The following is a 23,319-nucleotide window of genomic DNA, read 5'->3' as shown; positions in this document are numbered from 1 at the left end:
AAAACAAAAAGTGGGACAATCCTTATCCCAAACGCCCATCTGAAAATACACCCCCCTGATCTTCTTACTCCTTTCACTCACTCACATACTCACTCTGAATGGCTCACCGCCCAGTTTGTCAGCTTGAAATTTATCTCGAACCTACTCAATTCTGAGATTATATATTCATGTGTGTCAATACCCCTAACGCGTTCATTTCGTCCTTCCCTGTGGAAAATACGTTTTAGCATCCCTACCTTCCCTGATGACCAGCAGGCCGGAACTATGTCGCAGTGAAGAGGTGGAAGTGTGTCTCGAACCGGATGAATCGTTAGGTTATGGGTTTACTCTGTGCGCTGCAGGTCAGGGTTCTCTGCAAGATTCCCAGCTAATCCGGTTTCCTGTTGTGGACCGTGTGGATATTGGAGGATCGGCCTACAAGTAAGCCTTTGAGGCACTTTTAATTGATGATTGGTAGTACAGCAATCTAAATCCGTAAATTGTCATCTCAAATGTGGCATTTCTTAAGGAAAATTCTGAAGTTTATTACAAATTAACGTTCAGGACTTCCAGTTCTTTTGCGCCAACGCAACTTACTGTTCATCGATTAGCTAAGAAGAGAATTTAATGGTTTGACTAGGTTGACGGACCACAGAACGTTTGTGCTCAAACGGTATCCAAAAAGCAGTCAAATCCTTTGGTCTGCTACCAAGTGGTGGGTTACGACGGTGGCGTGAAGATCATATCTGCAGAAAAGCCAGATATGCTGGACAAGGTCCAGATTTTGCTTCTGAGCATTCCAGTGACCATTTTGCAAAGAACCTCTGTGTCAAACTATTGCTTCACCTACTTGCTCCCGAAGTATCTGACACACCAGGAACTCAGATTATATCTGTCCTCTGTACATACTGACAGATGTCACTGTTGCCTTGTCATCATCTTGGCGTCCGCATGGTGCGAATAAGTCTACCTCTGAAGAAAGCAATCAGGTTATTCATGCCAAATGGGCATATGGCAGATATAAGAGTTGACATCTATCAAACCACCGTAAGCCCTTCACTTTTCAATACAGTTCACGCTGTCGTTTTGGGTAGGCCCAGTAATGATGCTGCATGCTTGAGTTTTGAATCGAAAGGATTTGTAGTAGCAGTAACTTATCAGCCTAAGTTTATTTGCTTATCAGGTTACTGAAAATGCGAATGGGTTGAGACGATATATTCGTGCCTAATAATTCCACCTCTAAAATATCTACAGGCTTTTCCGAACAGTAGCAGCTCACTCTTTTTTCATTTCCAGGTCTGGTGTCATACAGGAAGGCGATCGTGTGATCACAATTAACGGTCTCTCGACGCTTAACCGAACTGTGGAAGAATTGACTAATGAATTTCTCACTCCTGAAGCAGCTCAAACCAGATTATCTCTCAGGTTAACTTTAGTGACCCAATACTCTGTTGCAGATACGGTGGTACCCAGTTCGGGTGTGTTTGATGTGAAACTCGTCCGCCGTGCTGCTAACCTTGGGATCAATCTTCAAGGTATGTCGCTATAAGCGTTATGGTTTTGATGACAAGATGCGCCGTTCCAGGAGAACAACTAACTTCGTATTTCGTCTTCGTGTTACTCCCCATGTAGATGGACCATGATCAAACAACTGGGGCATTAGTTAGCAGTTGGTCACGAACCATCACAGTAATACAGGGCTGTTTACGGTACTTGCTTAATTGAGGTGAACAAGTTGACATAATTCCTTGATTCATCCCGTGGGTTTAACTGGCCAGGAAATCCGACCAGTTATGAACAGCTAACCGATTATTCTATTCCACTAAACTTAGCGTTATGTGATCCATACAGCCACATCCAGCTGATAAACCTGAGTCAGCAATGAACAAGTTGTGAACCGGTTTCCAGAGTAAATCGGGTATTGATTTCATAACAAAATAGCCCAACCTGAGATCCTCCTTGAGTGATGTGGAGATTCACTATAACAACCACTTAAGTGCTCAAAAATGAAAAAAATTTCTGACAGTCTCATTGTGTGGGCTGAATAAGTTGGATAGAATATTTTAAATCACAGTTAATTGGCCCACGCCAGACAGAAAGTCATAAGGTGAACCACTGACTGACTAAACTTCTATAAGCAAGTGTGGCCGAAAAAATGAGCGCTATGTAACTCGATAACGGTTTACTCAGGTTTACTCACAGGTAACAGGTGAGAGTTTCCTTGAACTAATAGCATTCAGCCTGAAAACAGAACAGAGTTATAAAAGGTCATGATAAGGGTACAGAGCCAGCATCAGGTATCCTGAACTAGGCGACAAGAATCGAGTGGTGTTGATGTTGGCATGCCACTGAAACCTATAGTTTCAGCACGGATTGGACTACACTTTCCCCAAAATATTTTTTCATGTTGATCAAGTGACCGTTAACAAGTTGACTGGCCTCAGTAACTAGCTTGCGAACGCTTTGTCTCCAGTCGAGCAGACATCCCCAAGATGCGTTTGAGTGCACATTGACACCGTCTCCTTTTCTGCAACGAAACGTGTGTAAGCTAATTGCAAAGCTCAGCGAACATCTCAACGAGCACTTGCGCAACCGTCAGGCAGACAGAATTTTGTCGCCTGTCGGAAAACGGCTAATATATATCCTCGTATATTTTACCAGGAAGAATTTGTTTCAGACCGTAGTTAGGATAGGTAAATAAGAGCTTCGCAGCCGATTTATCTTATCATGAGACAGTGAGAAATGTCTGCACTTGGATTACTGAGATGGGTGAATCGCATTCAAAAGCATGAAATTCACTCATCGAATTCAATAAACCTACACCCATGTAACTACCCTAAAGTAATTTTTCGTCGCATGGTTATCCAATCAGCTAAATTGTCTGACCAACTACATCTACTATCTGCGTAAACAGAACGTAAAAATGACCCCAATGTTTGTTGACAACTAAGAAAACAGTTCCCTGTGCAAACTGATAACTAGAGGCAAATAACTGTATGCTTTGGCAGTTCCCTTCAAACTATCAGTGTGCACTCGGAAGTCGCAAACCTCCATATTATCCGACCCTATGTATGATGCGATCAACTGCTTTGCACATTTTCAAGTTTACCATGACGATGTCCTTTTCGAATAGTTTTATTACGATTTTTGCACTAAATAAGATGTTTCTGTGATTGCTCTTGTTTTCTTAGTTTGCTGGTTTTTAATAAGTTTTATTCAGCCCACACACAAGCTCATTCCCATTAGTTCACAGTGGACTCAGGTCTCGATCTTTTTAGAGTCATCAGCAGTCTAATCCTTATCCTTACCTGAACTGAAACCTTCGCATGTGCGACATGTGAGGGAAGCATGTAAGTAATACCTCACGAGGGCACGTTAAACAGGTGCATATCTTTGGGCTCGACTAGTCCGATGGTTTTGCTCAACATCTGGAATGACGATCCGTTCAGTAATTTGCTTGTCTGTCGGCTGATGCGTTTACCAGGACCTATGGCCACGAACTCTTTCAACATTTTGGACACTTGTTTTACTAGTTGCAGGCAATCGGTTTAGGTGGTCCAGCCACTAAATAACTGTATTTTATTGCCATCTTACCACACAGCATCCATAAAAAAGCAGGAGGGTCAACCCCTGCTTATTAGCAAGGTAATCCCAGGCAGCGTGGCCAGTCGGAGTGGATCAATAAATCCGGGAGATATACTACTTGCTGTTAATGGAGTGTCATTATCGTCTTGCACTTTATCCGAGGCCATTCGTTTACTCCAGTCCCCAACGGAGGAGATTGTTACCCTACGAGTGCAAAAGATCGGTGCTAGTCCACCTAGTCCCAGATCCGAAAATCTACTTGTACGTTCCAGTCCAGATGCGTCGACTCTATTCACCCGCGCAATTCGCTATAGAAGAAGTGATTCGGTACCGGAATCCGAACTGACAAAATCATTTTCAATACACTGTCGCGATTTGATTCTGAAGCAGAAATGTGAAAAAGAATCACACTCGCACGAAAAAGAATCAGAAGAATCTAACATTTCTCAGCGACAAAAGTCCGGAAGATCAAGAGTCCCCTTTATATACCGGGCTGAACAAGTTGGCACAGACCCGTCAACTTCTTCAGGACAAGATGAAGTTCAGACACCCACAGTCAAAACGGCGACCAGATCAAGACCTACCTCATCCTCAAATGAACAGTCTGTTAAGAAGTCCCTTGATGAATGCAGTAAAACCAAAGAACCACAAACAAATGTTGATGAAATAAGGCGGCGATTAATAAGCAGTCCAGAAGGTGAGTCAGTCCAATCCATTTTGATAATCACCATGAAAATCTGAACCAAAAATAAATAACAAATAATAATAATAACATTGGTATCAAGAAGAGCCACTGAATCTTGATTTCCAATTATTAAAGTTTATAAAATAAACGTAAAACAGAGGTCTTCATCAGAAATTTTCATCATTCGTCTGTAACCGCCTCAAATGTAATGCTTCTAAACAAGCTTCACAGCGCACACCTTTTTAGACATATCGCGATATTTCGTTCCCCTCTCCACTTTATGTGGGCCCAAATAAACGAAGATTACTCACAAGTAGCATGGAGAGCTTGATCCACCAGTTCAGCTTGTTCAAGTTTCGCAAATGTAGCCTAGAAGAGGAATCGAACTTAAGAAAACTTAAGTATATAACTGCTCATTCCGAAAGTGATCCTAGATAATCACAACCTTTATATGACATATTACCGGCTACTTCCAGGGAACGTACATGGCCACTTGATGAGCCACAACGTGTCGTTTTTTGTTGAACTCCGTAGCCGATTTTTCGAATCTGACTCATAACTGAGCACAACTACATACATGAGCTGTGCGCAACTGTTCGTTTGTGCTAATTTACTGTTAAAAGTGTCATGTACCCCGATTTCGCTATTGCGAACACTGCCTTTCCAAAGAAGCCACATACCTTAAGAGTGAGGCGACCAAACGAGAAATATATGGAAACCAAGACGACAGGATGATCCGTATCAGTATACATGCGACAGAGAAATAACGCTGCTTCAAGAGAGTGTGAATCCCGCATCAAAGCGGTTGCGGTAGGGTAACACAGAGGTGCGAATCCCAGGAAGAACTAAGGTAGAGTAACATATACGAAATTCTTGATGAGTGACACTGACCCCAGCAGCAATAGATTTACCACGCAACGAACGGGAAGGAAGGCATACAAACAGAGATCATTTTTTGCCGAGTAAGTTGATTTGTGCAAACAAACCCCGGAAACTACCTGTGAGCGAAACCATCAAGGATCGGGAGTGAACATCTCCAATAAAGAAGTGCGCATCGACCGGTGGGTCGAACACTTCGAACAACAGTTGTCATGGCCAACGGCTGACACCCATCTGGAGCCAACAGGTGACGCAGAACCCTGGATGGTGAACGTGGAACTTCTTACGGCCTCGGAAGTTTACAACTGCATATATTCTCTTGAGCATCACCGAGCCTCTGGTCCGGATGACCTACCACCCATGTTATTCAAAGATGGGGGTGAAGTCCTCAGTCAGCGCGTCTGATTTGTTTGCTTGCATTTAGGAAAAAAGTCTGACCCAGACAAATTGGGAAAGTCAGTGAAAATGCCCATTTTCAAAAAAAGACCTCGTGATGAGTGTGGGGAATCAGCTTGAGCCCTGTCGTAACGAGACTTGTCGTCACTGGTGCTTCGCCGCCTTATAGTGGTTCTTGAAACACTAACTCGAGAGCAGCAAGCGGGATTCTGGCCTGGTAGGGGTTGCGTTGACCGAATCCCCACACTCCGTCGGGTGCCAAAACAACGCCATACGTGTAAGCGGCCAACAATTCTAGGATTCCTGGATTTCAAAGACGCATTTGACTCGGTTCACCGGTCTGTTCTGCTTCACACACTCGCTCACCAAGGAATGCTCCCGAATTACGGGAATATAATGAGCTTTTTGTATTCCCAGACTTCCGGACGTGTGAGAGTATACGGCGAGCTCTCCAAAATCTTCCGTACACAAAGTCGTATCCGTCAGGCATGCTTATTTTCCCCACTCCTGTTTAAATTTGTGTTTGGTGAAATCATGAGGCGAACGCTGCAGGGTCTCCCAAACCTGGTGTTCAAGTAGCCCACGATGAAATCCTTGTCGATATGAAATACGCAAATGACGTCTTTCTCATCTTCGAGGAGGAAGAGAAGGCGCAGCTGTTTTGGGTGAACTGATCAAAGTCATCCCGTCCTTTGGTACCCACAAGGTGTAAGGTCATGTTCGGGGACATGTAGTCACCGGACACGCCACTTACAATCTAGGGAGAGCCCCTGGAGTTGTACTAGTTTTGATTGTAGTGTTACAGATGGGGTCAATGAACATATGTGCAGGGCTTGGGTTGTGTGTCAAAGTGGTTTATCCCTGAATCTCAGGGAACATGTGTATCAAGCTAAAGTGCAGGGTGTTTTTTGTATGCCTGTGAGACTTAGCTTGTTCGAGCAGCGGACCTGAGACGCCTTCAGGTGTTCGAAACTCATTTGGGTGCTTCATGATCCTCACTGCGCCTGGTTGGAGGCGCTGCAGGATATTGCTGTCAACCGATGTCATTGATAATCTGGTTGTCAATTTCTATCCAGATTATCTGAATGGGTGTTTGGATGTGTAGGCACATCGGAGTGATTGCTATAAGCTGGCAATAAGTCCCTTCCCAGCCCATCTTTATTCTTTTCCTCACAATTAATGCTCTCAAGTAAATCATGGTTGTACGGCAGCAAAGCATGGGTTTTGAACACTGATGTGATGCTGTCGATGACGATGATGAATTGTTGGAAATTTCTACATTGTATCATTTCTATCATGTACTGAAATGGCAACCACGTTTCAGCTTAATGGAGTGTTCAGGTCCCGCATAGGTGTAATGAGAACGCACATGCCCACGTTAATTTTACAGCAGCCTTTTTATCCGTGTGGAATTTTACTGATAAACCTTAAAGATTGGTAAACATCCCTTACATGGGCAGCATAAACGCCCTGACAACGTTTTAGACGGAAAAGACTAAGATCATTCGACAAAAATAATCCTGAACTATCAACGATACCCAATCTCAGAGGGTTCAAACGTCGGATTCGTCGATCCAACAGTAAGCTTTCTAACAACAGATGAAAATCACTAGAAAGCAATCGGCGTCTTCAAAGTTGCACTCTTGTTTTCCTGAACCCCNCTTCAAAGTTCACTCTTGTTTTCCTGAACCCAAAACCGAATTTCAGGAGAGAAAGATTTTAACAGAGTACATCGATTTATTATCGGTACTACCGCAATTTGATATTTCATATTCCTTTTATTAGACTCAGAATTTCAAGTCATTACCGTATTATAAGAAGGCTAATCCCCAAAAGGCTCCGTCCGACTTTGAGAATGAGCAGTAATAAATTGCAAATGAGCTCTTCTGGAGTGTATATCACTGTCAAGTTTGCCTGATTGTGCTTGCACGTGAGCTACCTTCCTGATTTTTTTCAGTTTCGAGCTGTGCTCGATGTTTTTATGCAATAATTTTACATGTAAGTTCCCTCAAATGACCTTAGATCTTAGCTTCCGCCTTACTTAATAAAAATTCCTGCACGCCATACTCTGATTTATGAACTTTTATTAGTATGAGTCCACTTCCATTTAGTAGGAAGTTTTTAACCGCATTTTTAACAGATCTATCACAGGATGAGGGAATCAGCATCGTTCGTGTGGTACTGAAAAGAAAATCCGCCGACTGTCCTTGGGGAATAACCATATGTGGAACTGACGAGGCCACCAATGCCCCCGTGTTCGTAGACTCGTTAAATCCCGGTGACCCTGGAGCAACGAGTGGTTTGCTCTATCCCGGAGACCGTATTCTCGCAATCAATGGTAGTGCATTAAATTCTGGACACACCCTCACCCAAGCAATGCGCATGCTGCAACGTTACCCAGACCGAGTTATTCTACACCTGGCCCGACCCAATCGTCCACAACAAGTTGGGTCAAACGACGAGAGGAACGGGGCGGCGGATGTATCAGCAGATAGACTTGAACCAAAAAGGGAAACGAAAAGTGACCTTACTAGGAAAATCTCTCTGAAAAAGGTTAGTCTTGCGCATCTTTGGCTATGATACTACTGGATGATAACTAAGCCCGTGGAAGTGGGATGAAAGAATCATGGTAATGTCTTAAACATGGCCAAAACCTTCCAGTTTGCACTTCTTTGGGATTTGGAATCAAGAAGTCTATAGGCTACCATTCGGCTGAGTTCGGCTAACACTTCTAACTTCAGGAACTAGGAACTTACCAGACTAGGGACAATAACTCCTTGAAATAACTCAATTTCGCCTGGATGCACTTGGATTTGTTTGGTCTTCTTGAATGATAGCAACGAAACCCTGGGTTGAAATGCCATGGAAGATCGACTCTGAATTTGTTCCCAAAAATCTGCATCAGTGTTGGTCACGAATGACGAAGGCTCAGCACAATTCTATAAAACCATATTACAATCTTTCCAGCGAAGGTCTATGTTATGAAACAGCTTTTTTTCGTGGACGCTAGTAAACTACTTTCAAAATACCCTAACTTAATAGGTTCTGTGTTGTTTTCGCTATTTGGATTCAGTACTTTTCTACCATAGACTCAATATTCACTCCTATTAGAACTCATTAACCTGTACCCAACGAAAGGGACTCATTTAACCAACAACACGTTATCTTGAAAAGTAAAAGCATCTAAAAAGATTGTCAACGGAATCAATCAAAAAGGATCATTGAAGATGAAGGGACGTTGCACAGAATACAATAACCAGGATCATTCCTAAATTGCGGAGAGTTTCGACATGTTCGCGCTATGATTTTAGACGAGTGGTATAGTAGCTGATGACCAGTTCCACAGAAAATCTGCGGATTCATAAGATACACTTATGGTCCAATTCCAAATTGCTGAGCCATGCAAAATTTTCGCCTTTGCTGAGACCCCTCAGATGGGCGTAGAGGGACCAGACTTTCGACCCTTTTGTTAACCACTGCAAGCAGTTATGGGGATCTACAAACCATTCGACCACAGGCCAATTTTTGCAGCTGGTAAATTCTTCGTCCAACCAGGTCCACTCCAAGGAAGTGTCGAACTGTAAGTGAAGTGACAAAATATGTTGTGTCATTTCCAATCAGTTGGAAAAAGTTCAGTAGTTCGGAAAAATTTCAGTAGCTTTTTATTTAGGCAACGTTTCGCTTTCTACACAAAAACTCTATCATGCCAAGTGAGCAAGTCACCAAACTGGCAAGGTTATAAGGCAGAAGGAGAACCAATCAGTAAGTCCTCTTCAGATTATTACACTGGATCAGCGTTGAGTGTCAACTAACGGCTCTTGTCGTTTAGTGTGATTGTCAAAATCTTGCGTTGGTGGATTGGGGAGTTGCAAACTAATTCTGATCGAGTTCGTTTTCTTAACCTTCCACCTCAGGTTGACACTGGTAGATTTTCATTGGTCTTTGTGGGTTTGTGAGTGCTTCAACAATTTAGTTTGAGGGGGGTTGAGGTCAAGTGGATTTCAGATGATGACCAATCTTAATTCTGATGACCACACACCAACACGTGCCAGCTCGGGTGACCTAAGACCGTTCTCCACAAGCTAGCTAGTTCCACGTCTTCCATTCTGTTAACGCTGGGATGCTTGGCGATTTCTACCGCCTTGGCGACCAGTCTGGGTGACGTGGACCGTAGTCCTCGCCTCAAAACCTCAACATTTTCTAAGTCTATTTTGTGTCCCGTGTCCAGTGAGTGTTCCGCAATTGCCGAGTCTTTCAGTAACGCTTGATATTCATCTGCGTTTCTCGGCGGCCTGTTTAGTTTTCTACTATGCACTCCGACTCTGATGTGTAGTTCCCTGGCTGTCTGTCCTATGTATGCCTTGGTGCAATCATTACACTTAATTTTGTAGACACAGTCCCTGGTTGTGTATGCCGGGAGGCAATCCTTCAAATGCACCAGTGCAGAGCGCAGAGTGTTCCCCCTTTGGAATGCTACTCTTATGTCAGCAGTGTTTAGACTTCTTCGAATGACATCCGATCTCCCTGGTACAGCGGTCCCGATCCATTCCCTGTCGGGCTTCGCTACCGGTACCAACACCTTACGCAACTGACACCTAATCAAGCCAGCTGGATATCCACTACCCCGAAGTTTGTTCTTTACTTTAATCTGGGCCGCTGTCCGATCAGCTTCTTCAGTGCCTAAATATTGATGACGCAATACTGGCGAATACCGACTTCGGATGGGCAGACGAGTAGTTGAAAACTGCCCCAGTGTCGATTGGCTTCTCATACACCGTGGTCTTTAATTCCCCCCAACCTTGTGTGTCATGCAGTCTAAAAAGGCCAGTGTACCCGAGGTTGACTCTTTCTCCATACTAAAGTTGATCATCCAGATAGTTTTAAAACTCATTAACCTTGTTTCGTTTCATCGCGACGAAAGTGCCATCTACGTATCGCCAGAATATCTAAGGTGGGTAGGGAAGCCCGACTAAGGCCTTCTGTTTAAATTCTTCCATAAATATATTTGCCTAAACCTGGGATTTTGGAGATCCGATTGCTAGACCTTCTTGAGTGCAAACCACAGAGTCGAAAACGAAGTGGGTGAGATTCAGGCATGCTTTTATGCTTCCCACTATTTCATCCACCGTAAGCTGTGTCCATTCTGAAAGGACAGTGTCTGCTAGTAGCAGTCACTTAGCTATTTCTAAAGAGTTCCCTCTTGGTACTTTTGTTTATAACGAATTGATATCGAAACATACAAGGATGTCATCTGGTTAAACAGTGCCCCCCACTACTTTGTTGGCAAAGTCATATGGATTCTCAATGTAAGTACTAGATTTCCCGGTGAGGGGTTTCAAAAAGTCAGCCAAGAATCTGGCCAGCTCATGCGGTGGGAACCTATTCCGTCTACTATCGGTCTCACCGGGTTTATGGATTTTCGGAAGACCATAAAGCCATGGTCGGAGTGCACTTTTGGAGTGCAATCGATAAAAGTTAACTTGACCTATGTGTTTTATCGCGGACAGCGACTATCTGCCAACTCCTATTCAGTAAAGGTGTAATATTCGCACTACCGATCTCCCAGTAAAGACTCAGCTAGGTGTTGCTTGACCTTCTGTAGATAATCACTCCTGTTCGTGACAACCATGGCCTTACCCTTATCAGCCTTTGTAATCACTATGTTGTCCACCTGTTTTAGGATGTTTAACGCTCTTTTCCCTGCTGGTGTAATATTTGGAGCTCCTGGCTTCTGGGACTTAAGGACTGTGACCAGCTGTACCTGTAGCTTCTCCGCCTCCATTGGCGGGAGTTTTTGGGACACAGATTCAACGCTAGTTATTTCTTCAGCCCTTATCACCCTTTCGCTTACCGCAAAATTCAGACCTTTCTCTAACAGACAACGCTCTTTCTCAATTGGCAGTCAGTTGATAGTATTGTTAATCCACAGTGAATAACTGTTTATGTCTCACTAATTTTCCTTCGTTGCAATAAAACATTTGACTCCAACACGTCTAGCTGTGATAGGAAGCTGTGACTAAACAGATTGGAATCAAGTTCGCAGTTTGACGTACGCTATCAACCCGTAAAAGTATCGATTTTTCCAGCTTCGGTTTGTCACTGATGATTTTGAAGACAGGACAGAACGTGTATTGGAGCATTCATCTGGTGCGCCACAATCATTTGATTTGCCGCCTCAGTAGGGGCGAAAATTTTTATTCAGTATGCTATAAATTGTTAAAATTGGATTTGAAGTGTGTTCGTCGTGAAAAATCTTATAGCCTACGTCATCAGAATGGAGGCTCGAGGTTTTATAAAGAACATGGCCCAATGGTCAGTTCACTTTGTTCTTGAAATGAAAGAGATGATAATTGTTCCTGGAAATCCTTTCCTGTGGTACAGAAGCTGTTGTGAGTACTGAATAGCAAACACACTGGTAAGTGGACGATTCCCCGTTATCGTATAACGTTTAGTGAGGAGAAATTGTACATGAGTATGCGTCTCGTATTGTTACATATCACCGAGGATCGGCAAACACCTAGTAAAACTGTTTGGATTTGTGTTCAGCGCCACTACACTTTTATGGGAAAGCCATACAAACAGATGTGGACCCCGGAGCGAGTTTTTCGATGATTGTTTCCAGTTCCTTAAACTAAACCGACTCTGATGATAAGCTGTCTTATTTCAATATCCCCCCATTTTGCCACTCTTTAATGCAGCAAACTAACAACCAACGCAGGAGTTAGTACACGAACACTTTTCCTGATTACTGTTACTAATTATGAAGTCTCAGTGATTCTCTTGATGGTGTTAGCTAATGCGCCTGCGGTTATCCCCTACACAAACGTAATGTAGTTCTGAATCTCCAAAATTTACCCTCACACTACTTATTTGATCAGGTGGTTGCAATGAGCAATTTCAGCCGCTCGTTTGACTCCATGACAAACAGCGTTGGATCTGGGACGGCATTCACTAAAGCATCTGAGATTTTACCCACTTCGGTGACAACACCGGGAATTCCACTTGGACTGGAAGGAACAAGACCAAAATCATCGACTTCAGTCAGAGCAGTACCACAGGGTGATGTAGGAAAATCCGAAAATGCGACAACGCGACTTCGAACGTACAGCGGAGCAGAAGCTGGCATTGCGCCGCAGAGACAATTTGGTAGGTCACGTTGGCCAAATCTGCCTTATTTAATGATTAAAACAACTACTTAATCTTCAATGGGTGCATGAATACTTGTTGCATACACAGCAGAATGAATAATACTCATGTTCTGCAGGATTCTTGTTGAAAGTTTCTCAGGAAATTATGTAATATCTGGCTTCCTAATTTGACTGATATAAATTTGTTATACCGATGTTCATTGGTTGCTGATTTGTTCGCCGAGCTTGGCAAACGGCTTGTAAACGTTTCGTCAACATACGAGGAGAAACCATCAGAGAAACCATCGGAGAAACGCCTAAGCTCCTTTCTCCAGGGTGTTGCCCGTACACGCTAAAATGTTCAGCGAAATACAGCTTCGTAAACCGTCGTTCTATACCAAATGCACATGGATCCGTGTCAGAACTATACCTTTCTGGCGTGTTTTATTTGTTTGAAACAAGTGCCCACTTGCTTCAACTCAGCCCGAACAACATTTCTGTTTCTAGCTTGTAAAATCAAAGGTTTACCACTACAGCACGCAAGTCTGATTACACAGTAAACACAAACAATTAACTGTCTCTCTAGTTATCTCAACCATGTCACCCACAGTGGCTGTTAGGATTATGAAGAAACTTAATCAAAATTCAGCTTTAGATCTGCATCAATACGATTCCCACTATTGCATTTACCCATGTCGTACTGACTGGTGACCGGAGATGCCAGGAGCAGGGCAAAGAATATTCTAACAAGAGTCCATGTAATGTGTCTACATCTTTCAAAAGTATTCTGTCATGCAGATTATCGTACGCTCTTGTCGAAATTTCAGGAATAGGATACTGATAAATTGTTGCTTGCATGGACAACAAGAATCGGTGAAATAATTTAGAAAGGATTAGTTTGAACGACCTATGGCACATTACAAAATCCTTGGTCTGATTTGCGCGCTTTCCCTAATACTCATTCTTTTTAAGAGGAGAGTCGTATTTCCTACGTTCCTCAAATAAACACTGATTTGGCGTAAATATGGCCAGTGAAAACGTTGCCTCTGTTCTGAAGAAGTGAAAATTCCAACGGCCACGACAATACTAGCAGAAGCTGGTTCAACATTTGAGAGGATTAGACTGTCAAAAGCACTTCTTAGGAGTAAAACAACCTTGGAATGCCTTCCATTCGTTTGCCTTTATCGAGGAAATACTCGGTCTGCATGAATACTCACATCATATGAAATGAATCTTTTTCTTCGAATTTTATGTTACTGTAGCAAATCAGCCCAAGGTAGCTCAGTATTTAGGGAACTAACTTACCTACCGGTATGTTCACGGTTCGAACCCAACCACGGCAACTTGACTGCTATTGTCTGGGCTTGAGCGACCTCGCACTATCTCAGCTCTCTTATCTCCATCAGATGGCGCGAGACCTAAGCATCAAAGGGGTGTTGCGGTCGCTTATAATATCATATACACAATGCGGTACTCGTATAAACCTTCTAGAAACGCTTCTACACCCGCCCGTTTATCACTGAAATCACTGCACATATACAACGATGTATATGCCGTCCTTTCCTTCTTCTATCAAGCGCTTAACTGGTTTGTGCATATTATTCAGGCTTGTTTATGACAAAGACTTATGGTGAATGATTTTATTTGATTAGGTGAATCTAACGGGCGTTCGAAAAGCCACGAACATTTCAGAAAACTGGATGCTCAGAGCAGGCAAAGTGTGGCAAAATTGAGTCCTAGACCAAGTGCCAAATCTTCCGGAGTTTGTCACTCGGAATCTCAGAATTTTGGCGAATGGATGTGTACTGAGCCAGGAGATGGCCTTTCTTTTGAAAGTGAAACCAATGAGGAAGATGGAACTGCCTACGTTTTGGATCATCCAGAGTTCTATCCAGCCTATACAGATTACAGTGAAATAGATTTATTCAATATCCAGTGTCCTGGGTGTCGGGAAGCCATAATAAATGAACTCCGACAGCAGCGGATCCAATCCAGACTTCGCGGTCGGAGACATGGTGAACAATTTTCACATCGCCATCTAAGGAGGAGACCCCAGTCCCAACAGAGGAGGTAAGACTTGTTGGTGTGTGCTCGTTTCAAGAAAACCACAAGAAATCAAACCTGACGATATGAATGAGAATTCGCAATACTTACTGGCAATACACAACTGCACAGGTCACTAAAATTATGTATATTTAAGCTTAGCTGGCCTTTAGAAAGTAAGGGCGGCTATGTGATATTTTTGGGATTGAGCAGGCCATATATTGGCCCCGAAATTCAAGGTTGGCTTGCGCCTGAGTTCATTTGGGTAAGGGCTTCATCAAGGACGCGTGTGCACCGATTACCTGATAGAGGAACCCTTTATTTCATACTTTGGAAGTAAAAATATGAGAAATCATAGTGAAAACTTCAACAGCAGTCGCTGTCTGCTTTTCTGGTAGTTTAGACCGTCAAATGAATGTGGGCTTCGGAATTTCCAATCCGCCGATAGTGTGTCCCCTTGGACTTCGCGGTAGAACGATAGATACGCTACTGATCCATCTCGGCAGCAATTTAACGAAAAATCTTCTCGTTCAGAATAAAGCTTCCGTGTATCTCTGCTTGTTTCTGTCTCTTAACCTCACTGGTCCGCCCTTGCTTTTTGCTTTCATGCGAGCTTGCAGGTTTGCAGAATACAAAGCCGGACGGGACTGGGAGTGTGCGAACCATAAAGTATTAGAGCCCAATGTGAAATATGACAATTTTGAGAAGTTGGTTTTAGTTTAAAAGAGTAAAAAACGATATGCCCGCACACGAAATCTGAATCATATCCGCAGCCATTCCCACAAAATTCAGTATGATTATGAATGTATAAGACTGTTTGACCACTGGTCCGGCTTGGTCACGAGAAGCTCAATGACACCTGGCCCAACCTCAAAGGTCAGAAAGTACCTGTATTCCCATGCCCAAACTCTTTCTCTTACAAGATACTCTTATAACGAAGAACAGCCTGGAGTAAACTACAATGACCACCTCTGACTATTTGCTTTGACAGCACCCCCAATCCCTGTCATCAATTCACTGGGACTGGTTATTTTGTTTATCAAAATGCCCGGTGTTTTCGGTTGGTAGACCTCATTTATATCACTGTCTTTCTTCACTATGAAACAGCAACTCATTGACCAAATTCCTTCCCGACCCCACGTTTGACTTGGAAATTTACTGATAAACTCATTTCGGTGTAGTTCATTAATCAATTGGAACTCCGAGCTGGTTGTCAACAATCTAACAACCAGATCTTCCATTTCATCGAACAGCGATTTCCTTTTCGAACATGTGCGTCCGTGCAATATATCACATTCCTCAAGGAACACTGCTGTCCAATAAGATGCACTTAAACGACTGAACTATACGCATGGAGCTAACAACAATGAGACGGATCCATACCTGGTCGCACGCGCTACCTGACATCTTCATTAACAACCTACCGTGAACTCCTCACACCGTAATTGAAGTTCGGCTCTTGGATTCGTCCAAATACTTAACGTGACTGGTCGTACAAGACCGTTTTCCAGCTCCCATGAAACCGAATGACGGGTTGAACCTACAAAGCGAAAAACCCAGTAGCTTAATTGTAGTTTTGGACCTATCCAGACTAAACTCAGGAGAATTGTCGTTAAATCCGATTGTCCAGTGCGCCAGTCTCCAAAACAATATCTGTTTGATAAATTGGAAATTTGATTAAGACAGTTTTTTTTACTTTAATAAAATATTTCAGGTAAAGAATAAAAGCCGTCACCATAATTTAGTGCAATTGTGAGGATTTACCAGAAAATGACATGATTCCTTATAACGTTTGTTCTTTTTAGTGCCCCACCCTCGAATCTCGATAGCACGTCAGGGCAGTCCCGAAGATCGGTCGACCTGCAGACCAAACCTTCCGAAGCCACAAACCCGGATCCGCCAAAAGCAACATTCTTTTGTCCCGAACAAGAATTAAACATCAAAGCGGGTCCGCCATACTGGTACGCTTCAGATATCGTTCCGATAACACGACATTCCAAATCAGACAGCAGAATTAATTTGGCAGGAAATCTGGACGTTGCAACAGAACAGCCAAGTACAACCATTCCAACCCCAAAACCAGCCAGAATGAGGCTCAAACCGACAGCTATCGACGTTCGACTAGCTGAAAAACAAGTGCTTTCTCAGCATAGGCATTCAGGTAGCAGGCCGAAGTCTTCTGGTCGTCAGTCCATTCCTTCCGACCAATATGACAGGTGGGTGGTAGTTTGAAAGCTTTGTGTACTTCCTCTTTCGAATCTCACAACCTCATCCTTCTGGACTAAACACAACCAGGTCAAATGTTTGAAACCTTCTGTCAGAGGTAAACGGAATGAACATTTTATGAAGTCAAGGTGGACGATTACATGTGATTTAGGTTATACGGCTCATCACATGCTTGTTTAAAGGACTTAAGGAAGAACGGACTAAGGTTTGACGGGTTCCTGATGATTTAAGGAGGAAGAAGAAAAGGCACTCACAATAGAAGACTACAGACATTTTACCAGTACAGCCTGTCTCCCAACGGAGATGCTATAGCTGTGGTATGAACACATATACTGACCAAAAAAGAGTGAGCCGACTATTTATGTGAATAAAGAACTAACACAAGGCATTATTTTGTCACGAGGAATGGCGGACGAGTTCGAACCGTCTTGATCCTCTAGGTTCATTAGAGTATGTAAATCCTCTTTGCCAACCACACTATCAAGTGAATCAATGTTTACCCATCAATCTTCGGAAAGTCCTACAGTGAAGAAAGAATGACAAGAGCGAAAGAGTCACAGGTACATCTGCTGTGTTGCCGTCGGAGGGAGGCAAAACGATGGAGCTGGAAGTGGAAATGAAAACCGACGAAGGTCAGCGTAACTGACGCTAATTACCACAAAGTCTCCTGTCGAAAAATAATTTTTATTTCATAAGCTATAACATGAGACTGGCTTGCTAACTCTTCAGTTTCTTGCTTCAGATTTCCACTTAATCTCTTAGGAATATTTAGGCGAACAGATGACTTCTATGATCTAAACTCTACTTTCTTGTGGATAGCAGAGTGTTAACTAGGGATGAGCAAGTACGAATTCGAACATCCAACCACATTAGGAAGAGTAACAATGTTACATTAATTCATCAAAGGCCTGATCACGAGATTAACCTTCTTCTCGACTCAACGAACCCAGTGAAAATAAAGTTTCATCAATAAAACAAATTTCATCCTCAAAATACTTCATCAAGTAACGAACTGAGGGACAGGGCATTAAGTTGAAGAATTTAAACACTTCAAACGGGTAGGTAACATTATCTACGGTGTTTTCCAAAGGGATACTAATGCGTATGGAAAGAACAAGCATCTACCCTATTTCATTGATAACTTCTCTTACCAACGTTAAAACATTATACATGAAAATAAGCAGTATGAAACCTAACTGCGATTCCTGGAAAGCTATCTCAAAATCACGTGACCAGTGGGAGATGCCAAGCCAAGATGACCAGACCGACATGTTTAATCGAACGAAAGCGAAAAAAATTCCACCAAATGTTAGGCTACTGAAAAATCCATCGACTAAAAGGTTCACATTCCTGTTGGACAGAAAATCGAACACACACACACAAACGCAGAGAAATCGTCAAATCCCCACCAGCTTCACCACGCGTCCGACTGTGTACCGTCGCTGGTGTCCCTACAAGCGCGAATAGGTAAGGAATTTCCACGGCGTGCCGTATTACCCGGTTGTTGCATCCGCCTGTCTCGCTACAAAGCAATCGGTTTGTCGTCAGTTGGATACATGTATGCGTGTATGTGCGTGTCCGGTCTTACATTCACTCATCAGCCAGATGACTTGTTGTCCTATGTGCCCGTAAAACCTGACTGTTGAAGGTAGCACTTGACAAGTCGGCATAGCGCACGAAAGTTTCTATCGACTTAGATAAACAGTGGGTATTTGTGCGGGTCATTCTGGAAAGCGTCCGTGAATTTGTTTATTTAGAATGTAAAAAAACTGCATCAGGATGTATCTCAGTTTATCTAACAAGGTACAAACGCAAACAAGCGCCATGTGTCACGTCCTGTGTAGTTTTCCAAAACAGAACTCAAGAAAATCTCCAAACGGTCCATCAAACGTCATATACGCGACACAGCAAATCTAATGACAGGGGTAATGGGTTTCCAAGAGAGAGTAAACGCAATACTCAATTGAGTGCCAATCATAATAAGCAGTAGGGTTAAGGATTCGAGACCAGTCTAAGAGAATTATTCTTTGTCCAGTCTTTTCAACTTGCTTCCTAACTGGAAGTTGCTTCACAATACCTTTTGCTATGTCGGTGAAGTATGGTCACCAAATGAGGGGTCAATAGCAAATATTATTTGTACCACACAGGCTCTCCCAAGTACACACTGTAAGCAACAAATCGGGGTGATACGCGAACCCATAAATTTGGCATCCTGAGGAGAGAGGAAATTTAGGTAGGGACAATTTGACCAGTCCCTGAGGACTGTGGAGAAACCCATTTATCATGGATTACTTTGTGATTGAATTTTCGAAGTTCACATCGGCATTGATAGAAAATATCATCACTTCAATTGTTGCTATGCGATCATGTCTGTTTTTGGTTAAGTACAGTCGACGGATTTGGCACTCATTCTTCGGTCAGGGGATTCACATCATGTGTACACATATTAACAGCCGTTCCAATAACAACTTTCTGGATGACTCATGCAACACTTGAGATTCTTCTCCCTTTCCGTACCCGATCGCCACTGGGCTTCCATGACAACAATTGGTTTGAAAGCTGTCCGTAAATTTAGCTTTGCATGACTGGATTAAGTAATAATGTCTGTTCAACCACCCCTGATTGCCTGAAATAGATCAGTAAACCAAAAGCTAAGGAAGACAGGCTGTCATCTGGCAAACATCGAGGCACAGCTGTCCTCTCTTTTCCACAGGTATTAATGCAGTGCTACACAACTTGGTGATGTAACTGTGCAAGCGATACTGTCCCTTATTGCAGGAAATCAGTACATCAAATTACTCAAATAATGCCATATACCAATAATTTTCACAACTTTGGAGAGTTCGTATGTTTAGATTTATGTAGTGATCCCACAGTGTGTGCCAGAGTAACGATGGCAGAACTGGAACACCTTCATACTCAGGGAGTTCTAAGCCGGAAAGAAATTCAAACTAAAAAATCACCCTTAAATGACGATCGGAACCATGTGAACCTTGAGGAGAGGTTATAAGGCTTACTCTTAATTAGGAGAGAAAACTAACGAAGAATTCGACTGTTTGTGAATAACTATTTGGTCTATGTGTCTACTAATCTATCCTCATAGAAGACACGATGGATGTCAAGCAATGGAGTCCGAACCTAATCGGATATTTACTGCGGAGTTGCTTACACAAACCACCATCGGATGAATTCAACGCTCAGGGGCTGATGCGCTCCAGGATCCCCCGCAGCTCTTACTTGGCGAAACAAGCCTTATTAATTCACTATGCTTCCTAGACACTGTGAGATTTGCTGTCATCAGAAGGACTATTCTTCTGAGCGCATAGATTTTTCAACAGGGAATCGATGGCCGACTAGATCTTCTAGGCCAAGCGGATGATCCTAAAACTAATGAATGGGCATCAAAAGAGGCAGTTTAAAAGGGGAAAAGTTACCAACACCCGTAATGATACTTAGGCTTGAAGTTGTAGTTATATGACATAATGCAGATTGTAGGTTATCCGACGAGAGTGGTACGCGAATAAGAGAAGTACGATCACCTCTTAAATTTATGTTTTTCCGGTTATCCTCAGAAGAACCCACCTCTCGAATACGTGATCTGTGGTATCTCCAGGCAGGATTGCAATTGCATGACTTACAGCCTTATGAATGACAGGAGTTAGGCAGTCGTCATACTTTCAATTTACCAACGGCAGTTTTCACCAGGAGACTTTCAGATAAGCGTTAATTGTTTAAAAAATTTCAGGCAACATCAGCCGGGGAACTTTGAAGGCACAGGGGCTTTTTTCAACTTAGAAGGCTCATCTGTCGAACCTCAGTCGACGCAACATACAGTCAACCTGGATGAGAGGTTCACAGGGCAGAAAATCATCAGATCCGCTGGCGAACCTTCTGACAACAGTGCCCCGGCGACTTGCAAAATCCGAACCGAGGAACGTGGCATTTGGTGCACTTGGATACGTCTCACCAAGGCTTCACCCAATGATTCATACGGTATCGGTGTATCTGAAGGCATATCCACGAGAGGTATATTCGTCAGTGCGATTCGTCCCAATTCCTCTGCAGACAGATCAGGTCAGCTGCACTTGTATGACCGAATTCTGATGGTGAGTTTTTACTAAAGTCAAACCGTTATTTTCATTTTCAGGCCAAGGTATGACAATACAAACATTGCTCTCTTAGTCTCAGGTGAACAAGCAGTGTGGCCGTGATGTCAGCTTCACAGGAAAAAGATGGGAAGTGTCAGTGCGAAAGGTAACTGGGGCCAAACTACCTACATCCCCGCTTAATTTGCCACAAATTGTATGAGGAAAAATAAACAAAAACATCTCGACGAAGTGTAAATCGCAACTCGTTTTGCCGTAAGCATCAACATCGCGCAATGCCTAAGGTGGATAGCCACCGATCTATGGAAGTGAAACATCGCAAATATAGTTAACCTACTATAGACACGTAAGTAGTTTCGTACAACCCGAATAATATACAGGCCTGAACCATGAGGGTGACAGCTACCGGACAATTATTATAGACAATTGGTCTATGTAATGAATACAGATGTACGAATATCACTTGAGCTGCTAGGGAAGGTTGAATCACCCTGATGTTTACAATGGCACCACTTCAAGGATGTGACCGTGAACTGAATCAAACTTGTTTGCGCAGCGGACTGTCGACTGTTTGTGAAGATCTGACGGTAGGTTGGCAGTCACGCGAGATTTGTGAATGCATACTGAGACTCTGAGTGCTATTACCTGTATAGATATTTGCGGGACACAAATATTAGATATTTAAGAGCAGCAAATACTTGTTTAAAGACTGCAAAAGTTGCCTTACTGGCATCTACCACCATGGGAAGCACATGGACCAAAATGTCTGAAACTCACCATATTCCAGCTCTCGGTTTTGAATGCTCTAATAGCTGCCTTCTGATTTCATTGCTTACCTGGTTTACGTGGGGCTGAAGGATTCAATACTAAAATGCAAGTAGGATAGTGAATGCTTCCCATTGCTGTTTTCTGAGGATGTTTTGAACAATAAAAGGCTGCTGGGAATTCAGCTGACGTTTCTCCAAGAATTTTCTGTACATCTTCATTGGGAGTTTATCTCGCTACACTGCCTTCAATGTGCAAAAAGGTATGTTTTTGACAAGAATAATGGCTAATGCCCTTGGAGTATATGTTCTCTTCCGACAATAAACGCAGAAAATCGCTTATTATTCCACAGGTAAACGACCGATTGGTTGAAGGTCTTACATGCAGCGAGGTCGTGGGTCACATAAGTCGATCAGAAAAATTTTTGGATCTTCTTGTCCAACGCCGGATCAGTCGAACGAAGAGATTTCATCGACCACGGGCCCAAGCTACCCAGATCCACAAACCGAACGTTCCTCGGTCGAACACACTCTACACCCCTGGACCTAACGCGGGCACCAGCATGTCACCGAACCGCGTGGCTCAAACGAACTTGACTGTAATTTAAAATGTAGCACGCCTTTTAACTAGAGTTGAACACACAGACCAGCAGTGCCAGTTAGACACATATGCAAGAGGAAGATCCGTCAACGAACGACTCAATAGTTTCTATTCGATTGCGAGGATACGCACAATCTTATTTTCCTAAAACGTATGAATTAACCATGAATGCAACTTCCGTTCTCCTTAGATATCAGTGAGCCTCACAACTAGATTGATCAATTTCAATTAGCTCTATTTGTACATAAATCCAACTTTTGTTGTAGCTCTTCGTAGAAACTATTTCTTTCTCTGTTCTTCTTAATTTCGTTTTGTAACTACCTGAAACGAACGGAGCAATCAATATGAGAGCGCACTCGTACCTTCCGAACTATGCGTGCCAGCTCATGTAACTTGTGTGTTCGTACATGTTAGAGAAACCAGCAAGTTTTATTCCGAAAGAGGTAGTAGCTGGTTTTCTTTGTATATGTGTCACGTTCTGTTTTGTTTTTTCCTACTTTGCTGATCCCGGAATGTGCCCAAAACAGGTCGCCATAGCAATTGGTAGTTGTGAATCCCTTTGAAAGGAATGATTCGGCTGTGTACAAAATGGATTCGCCAGTAACTGGTATCAGAGAGCCCTTCTGAAATTGTTCCTAGTACTTTCCAGTGTACAAGTGATGGATTTGGTCCGCCAAACTAACCATTGAATAGGTACTACCTGTCAGAACCGCTGGTTTGCATTTAAGACTCCTAATATAAACAGAATACCTCGCTCATCACTCTCGAATGCTTACCAGGTTGTATCGAATCATTTCACATCAACTATGGCCCAACCTTTACTGTCAGCTAATTTGGGACTTCCAATAAGATACAATACTCCTTCCATTCTATGCCGCACTAAAGGGGCAGTTGTATTTTGGAGGGACTAATGGCCCAATGATTGTGA

At 42.9% G+C, this 23,319-nt stretch overlaps 1 protein-coding gene across 1 annotated transcript in view; it reads left to right on the top strand.

The window, feature by feature from the left end:
• Positions 1 to 23,007, top strand: part of T265_10336 (hypothetical protein) — a gene marked incomplete at both ends in the record, with an annotated part of 96,175 nt that extends 73,168 nt beyond the window's left edge. The window contains 9 exons of the mRNA XM_009176676.1: positions 228 to 420; positions 1,276 to 1,514; positions 3,581 to 4,261; positions 7,665 to 8,077; positions 12,403 to 12,670; positions 14,304 to 14,721; positions 16,500 to 16,910; positions 20,666 to 21,026; positions 22,144 to 23,007. Of these exons, the coding sequence (XP_009174940.1) occupies positions 228 to 420; positions 1,276 to 1,514; positions 3,581 to 4,261; positions 7,665 to 8,077; positions 12,403 to 12,670; positions 14,304 to 14,721; positions 16,500 to 16,910; positions 20,666 to 21,026; positions 22,144 to 22,398 (3,239 nt within the window). The remainder of the gene's footprint in view (positions 1 to 227; positions 421 to 1,275; positions 1,515 to 3,580; positions 4,262 to 7,664; positions 8,078 to 12,402; positions 12,671 to 14,303; positions 14,722 to 16,499; positions 16,911 to 20,665; positions 21,027 to 22,143) is intronic.
• Between the last annotated feature and the right edge of the window lie 312 nt (positions 23,008 to 23,319).

The sequence above is a fragment of the Opisthorchis viverrini genome (genome assembly GCF_000715545.1).
Source record: "Opisthorchis viverrini unplaced genomic scaffold opera_v5_354, whole genome shotgun sequence".
Taxonomy (NCBI): domain Eukaryota; kingdom Metazoa; phylum Platyhelminthes; class Trematoda; order Opisthorchiida; family Opisthorchiidae; genus Opisthorchis; species Opisthorchis viverrini.
This window is presented reverse-complemented; position numbering and strand designations above follow the sequence as displayed.